This window comes from Oncorhynchus nerka, linkage group LG22 (genome assembly GCF_034236695.1).
Source record: "Oncorhynchus nerka isolate Pitt River linkage group LG22, Oner_Uvic_2.0, whole genome shotgun sequence".
Lineage (NCBI taxonomy): Eukaryota > Metazoa > Chordata > Actinopteri > Salmoniformes > Salmonidae > Oncorhynchus > Oncorhynchus nerka.
In genome coordinates, this window is record NC_088417.1 from 80,656,293 (window position 1) to 80,678,314 (window position 22,022).

Consider the following 22,022-nt stretch of genomic DNA (forward strand, 5'->3'; position numbering starts at 1 on the left):
ACAGTTTTCAGCTGTGCTAACATAATTGCAAAACGGTTTTCTAATGATCAATTAGCTTTTTAAGATGATAAACTCATATTAGCTAACACAACGTGCCATTGGAACACAGGAGTGATTGTTGCTGATAATGGGCCTCTGTACGCCTATGTAGATATCCCATAAAAAAACCTGCAGTTTCCAGCTACAATAGTCATTTACAACATTAACAATGTCTACACTGTATTTCTGAGCCACTTGATGTTATTTTAATGGACAAAATAATGTGCTTTTCTTTCAAAAACAAGGATATTTCTAAGTGGTATAAACTTTTGAACGATAGTGTACCTTGTAAAATATAAAGGACATTTAAAACAAACCTGTTACCAGTGTGAGAACCTGTAATAAGCAGAAAATTATTTTCCAATAAACAAGCACAGCACCTCAACAGGTCTAATTAAAGTCAAAATAAAAATCTTAGAGGCAGGGGGTTGGGTTCTGTGCAAATGCCAAGCTTAAAAAGGCCTGGGAAAGTGAATGTCAAGCTTTTTTACCCTTCAGTTTGGTCAGTGGAGTGTGTCATTGCCAGTGGTCTTTAATGACGAATGTCACATAACGGGACATTGATGCGAGGAGAGCATGGCATCTCACAGCTGAGCACAAATGCCCTCAAAAGGTAAGGTCAATCCTTTTTTATTTTATTTATAAAAACAATTAACAAGTTAAAATGTACAGTATCTGAGTGAAACGTTAGCACTGTTCTTTTTTCCAATGTATTTGTGTACTATATATATCCTTGCCAAGTGGTCTGCCTCTAAAAGGGCACCTGTCGAAGGAAGAGACAGGTATACGGTATGTGGATAGGCCTAAAATCCACCTGCTGTCCCACTCAGATGCAGATGTATGATGTAATAGGCTACTGATGCTTGATATGGTCTGACTAATAAATCTTTTCAGTTTCAGCATCACTGCCAGGATGTAGATTTCAATTCCTTGACAGCTTCCAGGGCTCCCCTTCTTCATCAGCAACACACATCTCACTGTTTAGGGATTTTCACATCTCATCTTAATCCCCTGATATTTGGTCACAATGGCTGAGGGATTTCCTTGACATATGCCAAGACCTATAGGCTTGTATAGGTAGGCCTATTTATCCTATGGTCTCAAGTGTTCTGCTACCACTACAGGCCTAACACACAACAGCCAGCTATCCTTCATGGTACAGTTTATTTGGCATTTAATTAGATGTACCTCAAACTCAGAAAAACAGAGACCCCTGCAAAAGAAGCAAACAATTACAATTTAAAAGCTATGAAATAAAATATCAGCTATTGCATTTTATAACACATTGAAAGTTATTTTTTCACACCACCATTGTAACTATCGATAGCAAATCAACTTGTGTAAATGCAGCAGGGGTTCCAATGCATGCATCTACATCAACCTGTAGGCAAGCATCTGTAAGCTAAACCTGGGCCAAGATGAAAATTAGAATTCTGTTCTCTCATCATGCCTCTACTAAAACATGTACTGTAGGTCCTACAAGCTGAAAACACACTCACACCAAAGATGATTATTTATTAAATTTAACTAGGCAAGTCATTGTAAATAAGAATGTATTCTTCACTGACGGCCTACACAGGCCAAACCCGGACGACGTTGGGCCAACTGTGCGCCGCCCTATGGGACTTCCAATCACAGCCGGTTGTGATACAGCCTGGAATCGAACCAGGGTGTCTGTAGTGACGCCTCAAGCACTGAGATGCAGTGCCTTAGACCACCGTCACTCGGGAGTCCGAAGATGGAGAGATCTGATTCCCAAACACCATCCCCCATACATGAACACCAAGTTTAAGATAAACATTTGTTTTTACAAATCATAACATAATTTCCTTGGATAATCCACAAAAGGATTGTCTATGTTGAAAACAAATACAAAAAACAACTTAAGACCTACCGAAGAACATTAAAAAAATGACGATGCAATGCTACATACATCTGTACATAAACACAGTGTACACACACACACACAAACACAGCTGTGATTCTCAAGGCGGATCTTCCCCCCAATTTCAGTGCTGCTGGTGATCGACTTCAGCCAAATAGATTACCATGCTTTGTAGATCCTGGCTGGTAAGGGCAAAGACCAAAGTAGTTCCAAAACCCTGATAGGGGTGTTTGTGCTTTCATAGGCCTGCCATCGTAGCCTTCTAACTCCTTTGGCCTTTCAACTCCACAGGTGAACAAGCACAACAGAAGAACTGAACAGGGCTCTCACAGGTCTTTACACCTTGAGTCAATGGGGTCAAATTATGTGGCTTTCCTATGTTTTTTGTTTGTTTACTACATTAGACTTTCCTTGTCCGTCTTTATCATAAAACATGAGAAAGGGGGGGTTGGCCACCCAATGCCATATATGCTACTGTTAGAACCTAACCAGGTAAACCTCCAATGTCATATCACCTTTGCCAAGTTATAGTCAAACTACAATACACTGAACTGACAATGTACATTGACAAGAAAATATATTACAGTGAATCCAGTGGCAGCTTCCAAAAATGACACAATTGATGATTGTTACACTTCCCCACGTTATCAGTTGCTTGCAAAATATATTCCGTTTTAAAATACTTCATGACATTGAAAGCAAATGCACAGAGCTACTTGGCAAACAGGTGATGTGCAAAATGTTGAAAAACAAAGTGTGCATACATACACTCACACATACGCAGTCAAGTAATAGATTGTTTTACCAATGAATTTAGTATTAATCGTTAATATGATTTAATGAAAAGAACACTATCTAAATAAGTTTACTTTTACACATTTCATTGGGTACAAAACAGCAAGTAACCATTGCTACAAGCTACACATGAAGCTCTAACCTTAATTCTCACTCACCAGTGACATTCTCTTTCATGTGGTGAACTCATTGACTAACATGAGGGACCCATCATCTATGTTCAGGTCCCAACAATTCCCAGCCTATTTCTTACCCAAGAAAAGGACAATACTCAACCAATGGACATCTACTTCAACAAAAACTCATGAACAAAATACAATATTGTTGCAAGATTCTTGTAAAAGTTGTAGCATTTACCTCATCAATACATAGCAGTGTGTTAGCTGGAGCTAACAATAACCATACCTAAATATTTCTGCAAGGTTGAAAAACCTCTTGTAGAAGAACCTCTCATTGTTCTATTTACCATTGTGCTATCAATCTCGAAGACGTCTTAGCATATCAGATTGATTGGAGAGGGCAAAAATCCAAGTTCAGAGGCAATGCTTGGGATAGGAAAACAATGTATTTAATTAATGGAGGAGACTTTGGAGAGAGAGCAGAGTCATGTGAGTCATTGTCAATAACTGACAATCCAAGTTCTGCCTCGGCCTCCAGGACATAAACAGTAGGATGCAAATTAAGAAGTGCAAAGGACTTAAGCTGAAGTGGAACCATCTACCTCCCCCTTCATTATTACCTGGTGTAATGCCTGAGGGAGTGTTTATATTGGGGGAAATCTTGAGCATGAAGCTCAAACAAACCAAATAATTCAAAAGCTTTGTCCAATCAAAACTAAAAGCAGTAGCTCAGCCTGGTGTAGTGTGTGTCTTGTCTGTACAGAGTCAGTCTTCCAGATCCATTTGATTGCCTTACTCATCCATCTGTATTCACCTATACGAAAGCGGTCTGATCCACTGCATTTAAGTTCAACTGTAGAGGTTACGTTTCTGACAAACACCCAATTGGTTTCAGTTCACCTGATCAAGAAACACACCAGTCCGATTTTCCTCACACCTCAAGAAGTGGACTGGTCCTTCAGTCTCCCCTGATACCGTCTCTACACTGTCTTTTTCCATCCCATCCCAGTCTCTTCTAACTAACAGACCCCATGTGATAGACCAGTCTGCCACTGCCCTCCTCTCTCAAAGTGTGGGTCCAGGCGGGAGCAGCTCCCCGCCCCCCTTAGTCCTATACCACGGTGCTGAGGGAGGAGCTGTTGCTGCAGTCTCCAGGCATGGAGTCAGGGGTGTGGCTGTCTGTGGGGGTGTCAGGCCCCACCAGGAGGGTGCTGCTGTCCATGGAGTCCTCCCGCTCCTGGGAGGACATTGGCACAGGGACAGGTGGCGCTGGGGCGTCTGTCATGGCATCTACCACGTCCCTCATCTGACTAGGGATCATCTGAACGCCATGGCGTGCTGTTGAGAACAACGAGAACAGTGATGACAGGGTTCAGAAACAGTTAGATACTCAACCTAGTATGTGAATCTAGAAGAAAAAAAAATCAACTGCTTTCATAGAAAGTGAGGAAAACACATTAACAGCACAGGGTGGTCCTACCGAGGTCCACATAGAGGACGCTGTCAGGGTTGATGGAGGCTTCGTAGGGAGGAGGGGGGTCATCTGGGTGCTGGAGTTCAGGGTATTTATAGGCAGCGTAGGGAGGGGGAGGTTCCTGGAAATGAAATGCACCTCTCTCTCCATCATCAGAGAGGTGCAGGGGAGTGAGGCCAGTGCCAAAAGCGTCCGGGCCGTAGTCAAAGCCTGGGACTCGCCGCCCAAGGTTGAAATGGTGAACTGAGGAGAGAGAGAGAGAAAAGAGAAAGTCTGAGTGAGACCAATTAAAACCAACCAATCATCATTCAATGATGTTGATTAGGTTTTACTACTAAAATGCATACACATTTGAATACACTGACGTACCAGAGACAGGCTAGAGGCAAGTACAGAGTGATTAGGAGAGGTGTCCCGTTCCCTGTGTTTGTTTAAAGGCCAAACAGGGCTTTTCCAGAAGGGATTGAGAGTCCCATAGGGCAGAGCACAATTGGCCCAGCATCGTCCAAGTTTGGCTGGTGTAGGCCGTCATTGTAAATAAGAATTTGTTCTTAACTGACTTGCCTGGTTAAATAAAGGTTCAAAAAAAAAACTTGGTGCCACCCGTTGTTTGTATGAGTGTGATTATATGTGTATGGTTACCTCCAAGGAGTGTTTGGATGCGCTGGCGTCTGCGCTGCCGGAGCCTGTGCACCATGAAGAGCAGCAGAGAGAGGATGAGGAAGGAGGAGATACAGCTGACGATCAGACGCATCCCACTGGCCATAGAGTCAAACAGGCTGCTGCCTTCTAAAAGACAGACAGGGTCCACATTTTTATACATTTGAAGTGTTTCGGAATTCTCTCTCCTGAAATTACAGTGCCAAATATTGTTGAACAACGTGACAGGAACAAGAGATCAAAATTTCGAGCTCCCCCTTGTGAAACATTCACAACACCCATAGTTTCTAGTTTTTGTTCAGGGAATTGTGTGAGTAGTTGGATAGTACCTCGGTCCAGGCAGGTGAACTTGCAGCACTCCTTGGGGTCCTTGCCGAAGTTCTTGCAGCCCTCCGGCCGATTGCACAGCGCAGCCACACACATCTCTGGCTCGCCGTTGTGACATGTGCAGCTCAGGCACGGGTCTTCCCCCTTAGGGGTGAAGTAGTACCCCTCGGTCACCACCTGGTCCTTTATGTCCACACATGTCTGCCCTGTTAAAGACAATCAAAGGTTTAAGACCAAAACCAACCAATAACTATACCTACACTAACACAACAAAGGATGCTGGACTTCCCTGACTTGGGTAAGCATTACAGCACCCAAGGCTTTAGATACAGAATTACATGAATCTTATGACTCAAACAACCAGGTTTCAGCTCAGCATCTACACTTATTACAATCAAGCTACTTTGACCTCCTGTTAAGCTGCATAGGTCATTTGGTTTTGATGAGAGCAGACATACTCCTCTTGCACAGGAAGGGGAACTTCTTGTAGCAGTTCTCGGCATGCCAGCTGTGAAGACCGCGTTCGTTCATACTCTTGATCTGAAAGCGCTGCAGCTGGGCACAGAAGATGTTGTCCTGGGTCGAAGATGCCTCTCCAAAGTTAGTCAGGCCCTCTGGCGGCAGGAACACCTGCATCGACCCTGTAAGGGAACCGTGAAAGAAAGGAACCAGATGAATCGTAAGCCAAATACAGGTTTAATGCTTTGACTGATCATGGCTGTTTGAGCATGACAATGAGTTGCATTTGCTCCCTTTAGCTCATTTTCAGTGGGATTCAAGCACAATATACTTTAATTAAAATGAACAAAGTCCACACCCACCTTTATATGACACTTCCCAATGGCCCTCCAGTGAATGGTTCTGATTGGTGATGACATACTGGTAACCCACCCAGAACCTGAAACAAAGTGGAAAGTGGATTAAATTATAATAAATTAGTCTGTACAGTAACAAAATCTGCTTCAGCCTTCAGGCATTCATTTCAACATTATTACTTCATGCAACACATCCTTAGCAAACACTCACTTGCACTGGTCTCTGCGCTCACACACTTCCTCATCGAAATCCACCTCAATCTTGAGGATGAACTGCAGTTCCTCATTGGTGACGAAGGTCGCCAACGAGCCATTGACTTTCTGACACGTGTCCACAGCCTGCCAGTAGTTCTCATTCCTTAGGTACACTTTGTAACAACTGGCTGTCTTCTCGTAGTGATGCCACCCACTAGGGCACTTCTCTGTGGAAGGGAAAGGTACTTTAGAGCTCCTACAATATGTCCAGTAACAAAGCTTTCCATAGGTTATTTTAGCAACAACAAATTCAAATATTTTTGGGGATGAAAAGTGAGTGAAGGGTTCATGGAGGGAGAGTTAAACGTGGGTCTTACTGTTAAAGCGCACAGGCTGGGCCACACCGATGACATCTTCCACTTGGTCAAACCCATTACCAAACCCATTGGCAAAGTGAAACGTCTCCTCTTTCATGGCTGAAAGGGAGGACGGGAGAGAAGTAAGAGGCAGTATTTAAATAGAAGGAATGTACTGTGGTGACTGGCTGCAGTTCATAACAAACCTGAAGACAGCTTTGTTTGTTGACAAGGGACTTCTCATTAAGGGGAAGAAAACTGTTTATTTAGACCATTCACAGGTCATCAATGGCAAAAACATCTAGTTCTTTCCCATGACAATAAATACACATAAAACCATTTCTAACTGCTTTTGCCACCATTTATCAAATAATGTAATATGCACACAGTCAAGATGAAAGAAAATGGCCGTGTTATAGAAGGTCACATGCTGTGTGTGAACCCAATCCTTTCCATAATTCCTATTATGCAGCCAGAGATCAAGGGACCAGCGCCAATTCAGGAATTAAGTAATGGAAACAATAAGATTTCCTTGAACCGCTTACTACTGCAATATCAAACCATCTCCGCAAGAGAGAACAACAAACAAAGCTCACAATAAAAGGCGTTGAGAAAACGTTTACTCAGAATGAGTTTGGCGTTTCCCCTGACATTTAGAAAGTTGTTTTCTAAATCAATCGATAGTTACATATCGCAATACTATTTTGGCAGATACTGTATTGATACTTTTACTCCAATTTGTATTTGTTTTAAATAATAATAATTTAGTCCATGCAACTTATTACGTGACATGTTCAGACAATTTTTTTCTCCTGAACTTATTTAGGCTTGCCATAACAAAGGGTTTGAATATATATTCCACTGAAATTATGGGGTATTGTATGTAGGCCATAGAATTGAACATTTATTCAATTTTGTGGCAATCTGTAACTCAACAGAATGTGGAAAAAGTCAAGGGGTGTGAATATTTTCTGAAGGCACTGTATAGTAAGTAATAATTTTTGCAACATCAAATTGCAGTATCGAATCGCAATAAATATAGAACCCTGAGAATCGCAATACTTATCGTATTGGCACCAAAGTATCATGATGGTATCATGAGGTCCCTGGCAATTCCCAGCCCTAATTGTTTGGAAAGGGGACCAGAGTTCAGCTTGGAGTCTGGGTAAAATGTTTCACTCACGAGGGCAGTCCAACTCATCGCTCTTGTCCTCACAAGCCGCCCAGCCGTCACACTGCCAGGACATGGGGATGCATTGCATCTTCCCACTGCGGCAGGCAAACTGTCCAGGGCTGCAGCGCAGTTCTGAAATACAGCACAGATTAAAGATAAAGACAACACAGTGCCCCCTGTAGTTATGACATGGTCACTGCAACACTTTTTATTCTCTCCCATACCTGCTTACCAATTGTAAAGAACTGAAAGACAAGTCAATGAAAGATTTAGCATTTACAGCTTTTAGTATTATTACAGAGACATGTCACTGACAGACAAATAAGAAAAAAGGTTTTCACCATTTATCATGCACATTACATTAACAATGCACCTGATGCTTTCTAGAATAAAAACTTCCCAGGAAACAAAGGAATAAAATAAAGCATCAAGGGGAGAACTGGAAGGGAATGCAGCAATACCTCAGGTATTTTGACTTAGTTCAATTCAGGTCTGGCGCTTAAAATAAAACAGATTAGCTACATTAAAACAACTCATATCATTATCACTGAAACAAACAGGGGTTATCATTGAGTGTTTTTGAGACCTGCGCATAGAAACAACTTAAACAGACTCACAAAAACATGAGAAATAATAGAAATGAGGGACATACATTAGGGCCTAACATAGTATCTAAAAAAAAGGCCATAAAATAAATCAGTTAGCCTAAAGGGGCCAGAACAAAATCAGTTAGCCTAAAGGGGCCATATATCAGAATAAAACAAGGCCTAACCTTATTTTACAGTGTCTACCCCTATACCCATTAGTAACACAGGGGCAGTATTAAGTGGGTCAGCGTCTCTATGGCATGTGTGATTAACATGAGACAGCATAGGGGCTGCCTGTCAGGGCTTTTCCCGTGAGGAGGGAGTATTAGGCCCAGCTGTCTAAGAACGCAGGGGGGAAAAAAGAAAAAAACTCTTCCCTCTATGGCACTGAACAGATCGTCTAGACACTGGACTAACAGGATTCTTTGAAAGTAGTTCAGTATTGTTGAACGAAATGTTATATAAAAACTGGTTAGAGAAAATACCTAAGTTAATGGAAAAACAAAGCACTGCTGTGAATTGGAATATTAAATAGGCACAAGCTGAGAATAGAACAAAGTAACCCAAAATCGCTGGAGACTGGCAGACCTACAGATACACTGCACTAACAGAGGAGACGCTGCTTACCTGACAATAATCTTGCCAGAGCTAGCCTTGGACCTGAAACAAAACAAAAAGCCATTTCTGATGAACTAACCCCTTAAATCTCAACACATTCCTAGTTGGGAATGTTCCACCACATAATATATTAAGCTATTTAGCAAAGCGACTTACAGTCATGCGTGCATACATTTTACATATTGGTGGTATTGGCGTTAAAAGCTCCATGCTCTACCAACTGAGCTACAAAGGACCACAAATCAAAATGTATTGGGCGAGTACACATATTTTGCAGATGTTATCACAGGTGTGGTGGAATGCTTATGTTTCTAGCTCCAACATTACAGTAATACAAAACAATACACACAAATCCAAAAGAAAGAAACATCAGAACGAGCAATGTCAGAGTCCATATACACTACATGTACAAAAGTACGGACACCTCATCGAACATCTCATTCCAAAATCATGGGCATTAATATGGAGTTGGTCCCCCCTTTGCTGCTATAAACAGCCTCCACTCTTCTGGGAAGGATTTCCAATAGAAGTTGGATATTGCACGGGGACTTGCTTCCATTCAGCCACAAGAGCATTAGTAAGGTCAGGTACTGATGTTGGACGATTAGGTCTGGCTCACAGTTGGTTTTCCAATTCATCCCATAGGTGTTCGATGGGGTTGAGGTCAGGACTCTGTGCAGGCCAGTCAAGTTCTTCCACGTCGATCGACAAACCATTTCTGTATAGACCTCGCTTTGTGCACAGTGGCATTGTCATACTGAAACAGGAAAGGTCCTTCAAACTGTTAAAGTTGGAATCACAGAATCGTCTAGCATGTCATTGTATGATGTAGCATTAAGAATTCCCTTCACTAGAACTAAGGCGCCTAGCCCAAACCATGAAAAAAAACCATTACTCATCCTCCACCAAACTTCACAGTTGGCAGTACGCATTCGGGCAGGTAACGTTCTCCTGGCATCCGCCAAATCCAGATTCAGCCAGACGGGAAAGCGCGATTCATCACTCCAGAGAACGCGTTTCCACTGCTCTAGAGTCCAATGGCGGCGAGCATTACACCACTTGGCATTGCACATGCTGATCTTAGGCTTTTGTGCGGTTGCTTGGCCATGGAAACCCATTTCATGACTCTCCCGACAAACAGTTCTTGTGCTGACGTTGCTAGCAGAGGCAGATTGGAACTCTGCAGTGAGATTTGCAACCGAGGACAGACGGTTTTTTTACGCGCTTCAGAACTCGCCGGCCCCATTCTGGGAGCTTGTGCGCCCTACCCACTTCGCGGCTGAGCCGTTGTTGCTCATAGGCATTTCCACTTCACAATAACAGCATTCACAGTTGACCGGGGCAGCTCTAGCAGAGCAGACATTTGGCAAACTGACTTGTTGGAAAGGTAGCATCCTATGACGGTGCCACTTTGAAAGTCACTGAGCTCTTCAGTACGGACTATTCAACAGCCAATGTTTGTCTATGGAAATTGCATGGCTGTGTTTCTTGATTTTATACTCCCATCAGCAACAAACGTGGCTGAAATAGCTAAATCCACTCATTTGAAGGGGTGTACACATACAGTACCATTCAAAAGTTTGGACACGTCTACTAATTTCAAGGGTTTTTCTTTGTCACGTGCGCCAAATACAACAAGTGTAGACTTTACCGTGAAATGCTTACTTACAAGCCCTTAACCTTTTTGGGATAGGGGGCAGCATTTCACTTTTGGATGAATAGCGTGCCCAGAGTGAACTGCCTCCTACTCTGTCCCAGATGCTAATATATGCATATTATTAGTATTATTGGATAGAAAACACTCAGAAGTTTCTAAAACTGTTTGAATGATGTCTGTGTATAACAGAACTCAAATGGCAGGCAAAAACCTGAGAAGAAATCCAAACAGGAAGTGAGAAATCTGAGGTTGGTCGATTTCCAACCCAGTCCCTATTGAATTCACAGTGAGATATGGATGAAGTTGCACTTCCTAGGGCTTCCACTAGATGTCATCCATCTTTATAAACTGGTTTAAGGATTCTACTATAAAAGGAGGGGCTCATGAGAGCTCTTTGAGTCAGTGGTCTGGCAGGGTGTCTCAGGCTTGTGACGCGCGCTCCAGACAGAGTTTGCTCTCGTTCCAGTGCTTTTCTTCAGACAATGAAATTCTCCAGTTGGAACCTTGATGATTTATGTTTAAAAATCCGAAATTCCATACATCGTTTGGCTTGTTTCTACGACCTGTAACGGAACTTTCCGAGTTTGTCTGGACGAAGTGCTCGCTCCTCATGAAGATGGATTACTGGGCTGAACACGCTAACAACAAGTGGCTAAAATATGGACTTTATAGAACAAATCAGTCATTTATTGTCGAACTGGGATTCCTGGGAGTGCCTTCTGATGAAGATCAAAGGTAAGTGAATATATAGTGTTTTTTCTAATGTTCTGTTGACTCCAAAATGGCAGATATTCCTCTGGCTGTTTTGGGTTCTGAGTGCCATTCTCAGATTATGCTTTTTCCGTAAAGTTTTTTACAAATCTGACACAGCGGTTGCATTAAGGAGAAGTCCATCTTTAATTCTGTGAATAACACTTGTATTTTCAGCAACATTTATAATGAGTATTTCTGTAAATTGATGCGTCTCTGCAAAATCACCGGATGTTTTTGGAACTACTGAACATAACGCGCCAATGTATACTGAGATTTTTTAAAATATAAATATGAACTTTATCGAACAAAAGCTACATGTATTGTGTAACATGAAGTCCTATGAGTGTCATCTGATGAAGATCAAAGGTTAGTGATTAATTCTCTCTCTATTTCTGATTTTTGTGACTCCACTCTTTGGCTGGAAAAATGGCTGTGTTTTTCTGTGAATAGGTGCTGACCTAACATAATCGTTTGTGGTGCTTTCGCTGTACAGCCTATTTGAAATCGGACACCGTGGTGGGATTAACAACAAGATTACCATTAAAATGGTATAAGATGTTTGAGGAACTTTAATTATGAGATTTGTTGTTTTGAATTTGGCGCCCTGCACTTTCACTGGCTGTTGTCATATCGATCCCGTTAACGGGATCTCAGCCCTAAGAAATTTTAACCAACAGTGCAGTTCAAAAATAATAAATTATTTACCAAGTAGACTAAAATAAAAAAAAGTAATACAATAAGAATAACAAGGCTATATACGGGCACCGGAACAGAGTCAGTGTGCGGGGGTACAGGCTAGTTGAGGAAATCTGTACATGTAGGTGGTGGGCGAAGTGACTATGCACAGGTAAAAAACAAACAGCGGGTAGCAGCAGAGTACAAAGGAAGGGGGGGTTCAATGTAAATTGTCCAGTGGCGATTTTATGAATTGTTCCGCAGTCTTATGTCTTGGGAGTACAAGCTGTTCAGGGTCCTGTTGGTTCCAGACTTGGTGCATTGGTACCGCTTGCCGTGGTGTAGCAGAGAAAACAGTCGATAACTTGGGTGACTGGAGTCTCCGACAATTGTATGGGCTTTCTTCTGACACCACCTATTATATACAGTGGGGCAAAAGTATTTAGTCAGCCACCAATTGTGCAAGTTCTCCCACTTAAAAAGATGAGAGGCCTGTAATTTTCATCATAGGTACACTTCAACTATGACAGACAAAATGAGAAGGAAAAAAAATCCATAAAATCACCTTGTAGGATTTTTAATGAATTTATTTGCAAATTAGGGTGAAACTTGAGAACTTGCACAATTGGTAGCTGACTAAATACTTTTTTGCCCCACTGTAGGTCCTGGATGGCAGGAAGCTTGGCCCCAGTGATGTACTGGGCCAGATGCATTACCCTTTATAGGGCCTTACGGTCAGATGCCGAGCAGTTGCCATACCAGGCGGTGATGCAACCGGTCAGGATGCTCTCGATGGTGCAGCTGTAGAACCTTTTGAGGATCTGAGGATCCATGCCAAATATTTTCAGTCTCCTGAGGGGAAAAGGTTTTGTTGTGCCCACGTCATGACTATCTTGGTGTGTTTCAACCACGATAGTTCATCGCTACAGTCCCGTCAATGTTAATGGGGGCCTGTTTGGCCCACCTTTTCCTGTAGTCCATGATCAGCTCCTTTGTCTTGCTCACATTGAGGGAGAAGTTGTTGTCCTGGCACCACACTGCCAGTTCACTGACCTCCTCCCTATAGGCCGTCGTTGTCGGTGATCAGGCCTACCGCTGTTGTGTCGTCAGCAAACTTAATGATGGTATTGGAGTTGTGGGTGGCCACGCAGTTGTGGGTGAACAGGGAATACAGGAGGGGACGAAGTACACACCCCTGAGGGGCCCCAGTGTTAAGGATCAGCGTGGCAGACGTGTTGTTGCCTACTCTTACCACCTGGGGGCAGCCCAGGATCCAGTTGCAGAGGGAGGTGTTTAGTTAGGAGCTTCGTGGGCACTATGGTGTTGAACGCTGAGCTGTAGTCAATGAACAGCATTCTCATGTAGGTGTTCCTTTTGTGCAGGTGAGAAAGGGCAATGTTCAGTGCAATTGAGATTGCGTCATCTGTGGAGGCTGTATGCGAATTGGAGTGGATCTAGGGGAGGAAGCTGTTGATGAGAGCCATGACCAGCCTTTCAAAGCACTACATGGCTACCGACGTGAGTGCCACGGGGCGGTAATCATTTAGGCAGGTTACCTTCGCTTCCTTGGGCACTATGGTGGTCTGCTTGAAACATGTATGTATTACAGACTCGGTCAGGGAGAGGTTGAAAATGTCAGTGAAGACACTTGACAGTTGGTCCGTGCATGCTTTGAGTACACATACTGGTAATCCATCTGGCCCAGCGGCTTTGTGCATGTTGACCCGTTTCAAATGTTTTGTTCACATTGTGTGATAACACTCTCGGTAGCCAGTCATCCAGAACAGCTGGTGCTCTCATGCTTACTTCAGTGTTGCTTGCCTCGTGGCGAGCATAAAAAGGCATTTAGCTTGTCTGGTAGGCTCGCATCACTGGGCAGGGCAGCTCGCGTCTGGGTTTCCCTTTGTAGTCCGTAATAGTTTTCAAGCCCTGCCACATCTGACATGCGTCAAAGCCGGTGCAGTAGGATTCAATTTTAATCCTGTATTGACGCTTTGCTTTTTTGATGGTTCGTGAGGGCATAGATTGTAGAATTATGGGTTAAACATCAAAACCACACATGGAATCATGTATTAACCAAAATAAAAAGTGTTATATCAAAATGTTTTTTATATTTGAGATTCTTCAAAGTAACCACCCTTTGCCTTGACAGCTTTGCACTCTTGGCATGCTCTCAACCAGCTTCACCTGGAATGCTATTCAACAGGTCTTGAAGGAGTTCCCACATATTGTGAACACTTGTTGGCTGCTTTTCCTTCACTCTGCAGTCCAACTCATTCCAAACCTCTTGAGGTCGGGTGATTGTGGAGACCAGATCATCTGATGCACAACTCAATCACTCTCCTTCTTGGTCAAATAGCCCTTACACAACCAAGAGCTGTGTTGAGTCATTGACCTGTTGAAAAACAAAATGACAGTGGGACTAAGTCCAAACTATATGGGATGGTGTATCGCTGCAGAATGCTGTGGTAGCCATGCTGGTTAAGTGTGCCTTCGAATTCTAAATAAATCACAGACAGTGTCACAAGCAAAGCACCCCCACAACGCCTCCTCCAGGATTCACGGTGGGAACAACACATGCAGAGATCATCTGTTCACCTACTCTGCGTCTCACAAAAGACACAGCGGCTGGAACCAAAAATCTCAAATTGGGACTCATCAGTCCAAAGGACAGATTTCAAATGGTCTAATGTCGATTGCTTGGGTTTCTTGGCCCATACAAGTCTCTTCTTCTTATTGGTGTCCTTTAGTAGTGGTTTCTTTGCAGAAATTTGACCACGAAGGCCTGATTCACAGTCTCCTCTGAACAGTTGATGTTGAGCTGTGTCTGTTACTTGAACTCCGTGAAGCATTTATTTGGGCTGCATTGTCTGAGGCTAGTAACTAAATGAACTCATCTTCTGCAGCGGAGGTAACTCTGGGTCTTCCTTTCCTGTGACGATCCTCATGAGAGCCAGTTTCATCATAGCGCTTGATAGTTTTTGCGACTGCACTTGAAGAAACTTTCAACGTTCTTGAATTTTTCCAGATTAAGACATGAAGGTCAGTCAAACTAATGGACTGTCATTTCTCTTTGCTTATTTGAGCTGTTCTTGCCATGATTTACCAAATAGGGCAATCTTCTGTATACCACCACTACCTTGTCACAACACAACTGATTGGATCAAATGCATTGAGGAAAGAAATTCCACAAATTAACAAGGCACACCTTTAAATTAAGATGCATTCCAGGTGGACTACCTCATGAAGCTGGTTGAGTGACTGTCAAGTGTACAAAGCTGTCATCAAGGCAAAGGATGGCTACTTTGAAGAATATAACATATATTTTAACACTTGTTTTGGGTTACTACAGTCGTGGCCAAAAGTTGAGAAACACAAATATTCATTTTTAAAGTCTGCTGCCTCAGTTTGTATGATGGCAATTTGCATATACTCCAGAATGTTATGAAGAGTGATCACATGAGTTGCAATTAATTGCAAAGTCCCTCTTTGCCATGCAAATGAACTGAATCTCCCAAAAACATTTCCAATGCATTTCAGCCCTGCCACAAAAGGACCAGCTGACATCATGTCAGTGATTCTCTCGTTTACACAGGTGTGAGTGTTGATGAGGACAAGGTTGGAGATCACTCTGTCATGCTGACTGAGTTTGAATAACATACTAGAAGCCTCAAAAGGAGGGTGGTGCTTGGAATCATTGTTCTTCCTCTGTCATCCAGTTACCTGCAAGGAAACACGTGCAGTCATCATTGCTTTGCACAAAAAGGGCTTCACAGGCACCTAAATCAACCATTTATCGGATCATCCTGAACTTCAAGGAGAGCGGTTCAATTGTTGTAAAGAAGGCTTCAGGGCGCCCAAGAAAGTCCAAAAAGCGCCAGGACCGTCTCCTAAAGTTGATTCAGCTGCGGGATCGGGGCACCATCAGTACAGAACTTGCTCAGGAATGGCAGCAGGCAGGTGTGAGTGCATCTGCACGCACAGTGAGGCGAAGACTTTTGGAGGATGGCCTGGTGTCAAGAAGGGCAGCAAATAAGCCACTTCTCTCCAGGAAAAACATCAGGGACAGACTGATATTCTGCAAAAGGTACAGGGATTGGACTGCTCAGGACTGGGGTAAAGTCATTTTCTCTTCCCCTTTCCGATTGTTTGGGGCATCCGGAAAAACCTTGTCCGGAGAAGACAAGGTGAGTGCTACCATCAGTCCTGTGTCATGCCAACAGTAAAGCATTCTGAGACCATTCATGTGTGGGGTTGCTTCTCAGCCAAGGAAGTGGGCTCACTCACAATTTTGCCTAAGAACACAGCCATGAATAAAGAATGGTACCAACACATCCTCCAAGAGCAACTTCTCCCAACCATCCAGGAACAGTTTGGTGACGAACAATGCCTTTTCCAGCATGATGGAGCACCTTGCCATAAGGCAAAAGTGATAACTAAGTGGCTCGGGGAAGAAAACATGGATATTTTGGGTCCATGGCCAGGAAACTCCCCAGAGCTTAATCCCATTGAGAACTTGTGGTCAATCCTCAAGAGGCTGGGTGGACAAACAAAAACCCACAAATTCTGACAAACACCAAGCATTGATTATGCAAGAATGGGCTGCCATGAGTCAGAATGCGGCCCAGAAGTTAATTGACAGCATGCCAGGGCGGATTGCAGAGGTCTTGAAAAAGAATGGTCAAAACTGCAAATATTGACTCTTTGCATCAACTTCATGTAATTGTCAATAAAAGCCTTTGACACTTATGAAATGCTTATAATTATACTTCAGTATTCCATAGTAACATCTGACAAAAATATCTAAGACACTGAGGCAGCAGACTTTGAAAAATAATATGTGTCATTCTCAAAACTTTTGGCCACGACTGCACATGATTCTGTGTGTTATTTCACAGTTTTGATGTCTTCACTATTATTCTACAATGTAGAAAATAGTAAAAATAAAGAAAAACTCTGGAATGAGTAGGTGTCCAAACTTTTGACTGGTACACTATATAAATGGTGTTTATAGACAGTATGGACAGTATATTATTTTATTTTTTTAAAGGTATGTACAGTAGTAGTTATAAAGGATGAGCCAAAACATCAATAGCGACTACAATGTCGAAACATGATGTCATGAGTTCAGTACCATTGGCCTTGATTTTGCAGACCCACAACTAAGTGTATTGACATTAGCCAGCTTGCTAACGTTAGCATGCTAGCGACGCTAGTCAGCATAGGCTAATACATGATAACTAGCTAGAAAAAAACTTAAATATGACATTTACATGAGTACTCATTACTTTGGCAGCGATTACAGCATCGAGTCTTCTTGGGTATGACACTACAAGCTTAGCACACCTGGGGAGTTTCTCCCATTCTTCTCGGCCGATCTTCTCAGGTTGGATGGGGAGCATCGCTGCAAAGCTATTTTCAGGTCTCTCCAGAAATGGCTGATTGAGCTGGGCCACTCAAGGACATTCAGAGACCACTCCTGTGTTGTCTTGGCTGTGTGCTTTGGGTCGTCGCCCCAGTCTGAGGCCCTGAGCGCTCTGGAGCAGGTTTTCATCAAGGATCTCTCTGCACTTTGCTCCGTTTATCTCTCCCTCGATCCTGACTAGTCACCCAGTCCCTACCGCTGAAAAACACCCCCCACAGCATGATGCTGCCACCACCATGCTTCACCCAAGCATGACACTTGGCATTCAGGCCGAACAGTTAAATCTTGGTTTCATCAGACCAGAGAATCTTGTTTCTCATGGTCTGAGAGTCCTTTAGCTGCCTTTTGGCAAACTCCAAGCGGGCTGTCATGTACCTTTTACTGAGGAGTGGCTTCTGTCTGGCCACTACCATAAAAGCCTGATTGGTGGAGTGCTGAGAGATGGTTGTTCTTCTATCTCCACAGAGGAACTATAGAGCTCTGTCAAGAGTGACCATTGGGTTCTTGGTTAGCTCTCTGACCAAGGCTCTTCTCCCATGATTGTTCAGTTGGCCCGGGCGGCCACCTCTAGGAAGAGTCTTGGTGGTTCCAAACTTCTTCCATTTTAGAATGATGGAGGCCACTGTGTTCTTGGAGACCTTCAATCCTGCACAATTTTTTTGGCACCCTTCCCAGATCTGTGCCTGACACAATCCTGTCTCAGAGCTCTACAGACAATTCATTTGACCTCATGGCTTGGTTTTTGCTCTGGCATGAACTGTCAACTGTGGGACCTTATATAGACCGGTGTGTGCCTTTCCAAATCATGTCCAATCAATTGAAATCACCACAGGTGGACTCCAATCAAGTTGTAGAAACATCTCAAGGATGATCAATGGAAACAGGATAGACCTGAGCTCAATTTTGAGTCTCATAGCAAAAGGTCTGAATACTTATGTAAATAAGGTATGTTTTTTTTATTTTTTATAAATTTGCAAAAAATGTCAAACCTGTTTTTGCTTTGTCATTATGGGGTATTGGGTGTAGATTGAAGGGAAACATTTATTTGATCAATTTTAGAAAAAGGCTGTAACGTAACAAAATGAGGAAAAAGGAAACTTTCCAAATGCACTGTATCTTTAAGATATTTTATAAATCCTCTCCCTCCTAAGGTGAAGGCAGATCAATCAATTTGTGTCTTTAATGACATCACCTTTGTTTATGAAGTATTTTGAAGGGATTAAAAATCTGTAGCAGCATTTCTGCAATGGGAAATCACAGTAGTTACAAACCACAATTGGGGTCACAAGTTGACAGTACAGTGAAGATAAATACTGTACAGTAAATCCATGAATGTGTTATTCAATGAATTTCTATGGGCTATAGTAGTAAATGCCAATTTCAATATTTTAACCAAAAATATTGATATTTTTTATTTTATACTTAAATGGGTTCTAAAATTCCAAATCAAATATCGAAATGATGCATGGTATGACCATCCTAAAACAATCCCATATGTTAGCTGAGAAGAACCCCCCCCGGTGGACCCATTGCCATCTGAACACGTACTATACTGACAGAGGAGGCTAATCTCCAGTCAATGACCATAGATGCGCTCTGGCCCAACAATACTCAAAAAGTTACACCATTTGTGCCATTGCTTTTATTCAACGACACACAACCCCAAATCAGTGCATGGGTTCAAGGAGACAACACAGCTTGGCGGAGCAGTAGGGTAGTGGTTAGAGCACTGGGCCTGTAACCGGAAGGTTGATGCAAACTAAAGGTCAATGCAAATTGAGTAGCAGCTAATACAATGCTTCTTCGTATTTTAGTTAGATTTAAAATCCGATTAACTAACGCCACAACATTAGATAGCTACCTATATCTAACGTAAAACAACATTTGGCCCAGTCTTTTGTTGCTCCTGCGACTTAGCAAGCTAACGTTAGCTGGCTACCTAGCTCTGGTGAAACTTCGTGCATGTAGATGGATTGGTTGTTTAGCAACAAAACCGACACGCGCGCAATTATGTGGCAAAAGACAAGTTTGCATAGATTGTTAACGTGTAAAATATCATTCGTCTCCAATGTTTATTGAAAAACAAAACAAAATTGCACAATGACCACTTGTCTCAAATACAATGCTATTTCACTGCTGCTATTTAATTACTTGTTACTTTTCTCTTCTTATCTGTATTTTTTTGTTGACTGCATTGTTGGTTAAGTAAGCATTTCACTGTAAAGGTCTACCTACACCTGTTGTATTCGGCGCATGTGACTAATTTGATAGCTAACCAGCAACTAACTAGCTAGATAATTTTAGCATTGACATGTTTTCAATAACATTATGAAACTAGCCACTTACAATTCCCCCAAATGGCAGTTTATCATTTTTGTTAGCAATCGGCCATCCAGAATCACAACACGCTGACGTGTGCCCAATGGAAGCGCGCACAACGTTATCATGACGTTGTCAACTAACCCATCTGCTTTCTAGCTGAAATGCAGCTTGTTAACAACATGTTCTGTTTAAAGGCGAATTGGCTCCAAACGTCAAAAAACAGCCAAACAACCATCGAAACGTGAATCGAATCAATTGTGGTACGGTTCTAAAAACATAAATCCCTCTACTTTCATATCACATCGACATAATTTCAATCCCCCCTCCCTAAATTCTCGCTTATATAAAGGATACGTTCCTTATGTTTACAAAACAAGCAATGCGTGTTAATGTTTAGAGCAAGAGTCAGGGCTCTTAACAAAACACTCCCGGTCAGAAGATACTACCGTCAATAGCCGTATTAAACTAGTGGTATACAGAAATCAGTGGTGGTAGTCAAAGTCGTTTTCAACTGCAATGCAGTTGATTGTTTAGTTGCACAAATAGTATGCCAGTTTGTAACAGTAAAACAAATGGCTTGTCGAGTAACCCCCTCTAATGGTCATAAATTACACAAGCGTGGACAAAAACGATGACATGAACATGTATTCGGGTTGACATCCATACAAGCACGACACTCCGATGTTTACATCAACAGTGTGAAATACACAAACATTTGCCAAAATGTAGGTTCATTTTGCTGAGGGGCAAGAGGAGATTGAGGATCTTTCCATTGTTTGTGTTGAATTCCATTGACCTCTTTACCGCATATATGGATGGGGTAGGCGGACTGGAGCTCCGACATCACATAAGCTACCCAAGGAATGGCCCGCAATTACACCGAGTAATTGTGGGCTATTCTTCGGATGCTGAAATCAGTAATTTTGGATAAAAACGTAATTGTATGTAACGTCGGAACTCCAGTCCGGCAACACTAGTTGCCGCTCAACTCCATCGCATCCTGGAGTTGAGTTTAATCGGCTAAATTACTGGTGAACTAGCTAGTAACTAACGTTATTAGTACTGGGTTCTAGAAATAACGTGGAGCACCCCAATTTCACGTAGCTAGTAATGTTAGTTAGCTAGCTAAAACTGCACAATACTAAAAACGTTCAGCAGGGTAGTTACAACGAGCCACACCGACGCTGGAACTGCAAAATGTAGCTAACTTACAGCTCAATATTTAACTATATCCCCATATAATACATTTTTTTGCAAAAATAATTTACGTTAACGTTTGTTAGCTACGCAGTAAGTGGCTAGCCAGCAGCATAAATTAAGACCCGTGATAAATTACAAACGCCATCTACACTAACTAAATTCCCGTGCAAATAGGCCTACCATAGCTCACCGGTATACTAAGATCCGACATTGTGACAAATTACAACCAATTGCATTTCATCGGTCTTACCTGCCCGTGGTGGGTCTGTTAATGTGAGGACGAAGAGAAGAGAGAGGAGAACGTAACTGCTGCTGTCAGCCTTTGGCAACATTTATCCTCCATTCATAGTAACTCCTCTACTCAGAAATAAAATAAACTGACACCTGAACCAACGCGTTTGCTTTGACCCTAATACACGCCAAAGACAGTACCTAGTCATTCAAATACATTTAGAGTGGTGGAAGCACTAAACATACAAATATATGCAATATTGTTAGCAAGCGCACTAACTAGCTACATCATTATTCGAAAGCCCTGTTTTTCGTTCGGCCTGCCCAATGTATTCCAGGACAGAAATAAAACAAGATGGCTCCATTCTCCAGTCACAACAATCCAAAACACGCCACACAGCCGATCAGATTGCGAGTTGGGGCGGAGTTAAGGTTATTGTATACATGTGTTACAGTAGCTAACATAATTGTATCCGTAGTGAAACAGCATTCGTTTTTGATTAATTGGTTGTTTTTTAGTGATTGCAAATTAGGCTATACTTGAATTTCAACAAAACTTCATGGACAACAGCTTTTTAAAATAATGTTCTAAACATCTTATGCATGGGTATTGAAACGTTTCATGAAATGTAATGAAAGTTATTTTTTATCAATTCACACATTGATTATAATTATTTTCTTAATGTATACATGTAGGCATCATATACAATTCACT

General features: G+C 42.3%; 1 protein-coding gene across 3 annotated transcripts; it reads right to left on the bottom strand.

Annotated features, from left to right (window-relative positions):
• Positions 1-1,184: 1,184 nt before the first annotated feature.
• On the bottom strand, positions 1,185-21,693 carry LOC115105823 (integral membrane protein DGCR2/IDD-like). Of its 3 annotated transcripts, none has more exons than XM_029628233.2 (11): positions 21,327-21,693; positions 9,054-9,086; positions 7,849-7,971; positions 6,687-6,785; positions 6,326-6,536; positions 6,121-6,197; positions 5,758-5,940; positions 5,302-5,505; positions 4,955-5,101; positions 4,319-4,555; positions 1,185-4,176 (listed from the first exon to the last, which is right to left on the bottom strand). In XM_029628233.2, the coding sequence occupies exons 1-11, from the start codon at positions 21,406-21,408 to the stop codon at positions 3,950-3,952; spliced, it is 1,623 nt and encodes a 540-aa protein (XP_029484093.1). In that variant the 5' UTR covers positions 21,409-21,693; the 3' UTR covers positions 1,185-3,949. The 3 variants fall into 3 exon arrangements, with proteins under 3 accessions (XP_029484093.1, XP_029484096.1, XP_029484094.1); XM_029628236.2 differs by lacking the exon at positions 21,327-21,693 and adding an exon at positions 19,901-19,975; XM_029628234.2 differs by lacking the exon at positions 9,054-9,086.
• Positions 21,694-22,022: the final 329 nt, after the last annotated feature.

Bases quoted from the DNA above. Each gene is read 5' to 3' on its own strand.
- LOC115105823 (XM_029628233.2), bottom strand. From the start codon at position 21,408: ATGTTGCCAAAGGCTGACAGCAGCAGTTACGTTCTCCTCTCTCTTCTC. The intron at 6,786-7,848 runs GTGAGTGAAACA...CCTCCCTTTCAG, and splicing joins CGATGAGTTGGACTGCCCTC to CCATGAAAGAGGAGACGTTT. The intron at 4,177-4,318 runs GTAGGACCACCC...TGTTCTCAACAG, and splicing joins CGTCCTCTATGTGGACCTCG to CACGCCATGGCGTTCAGATG.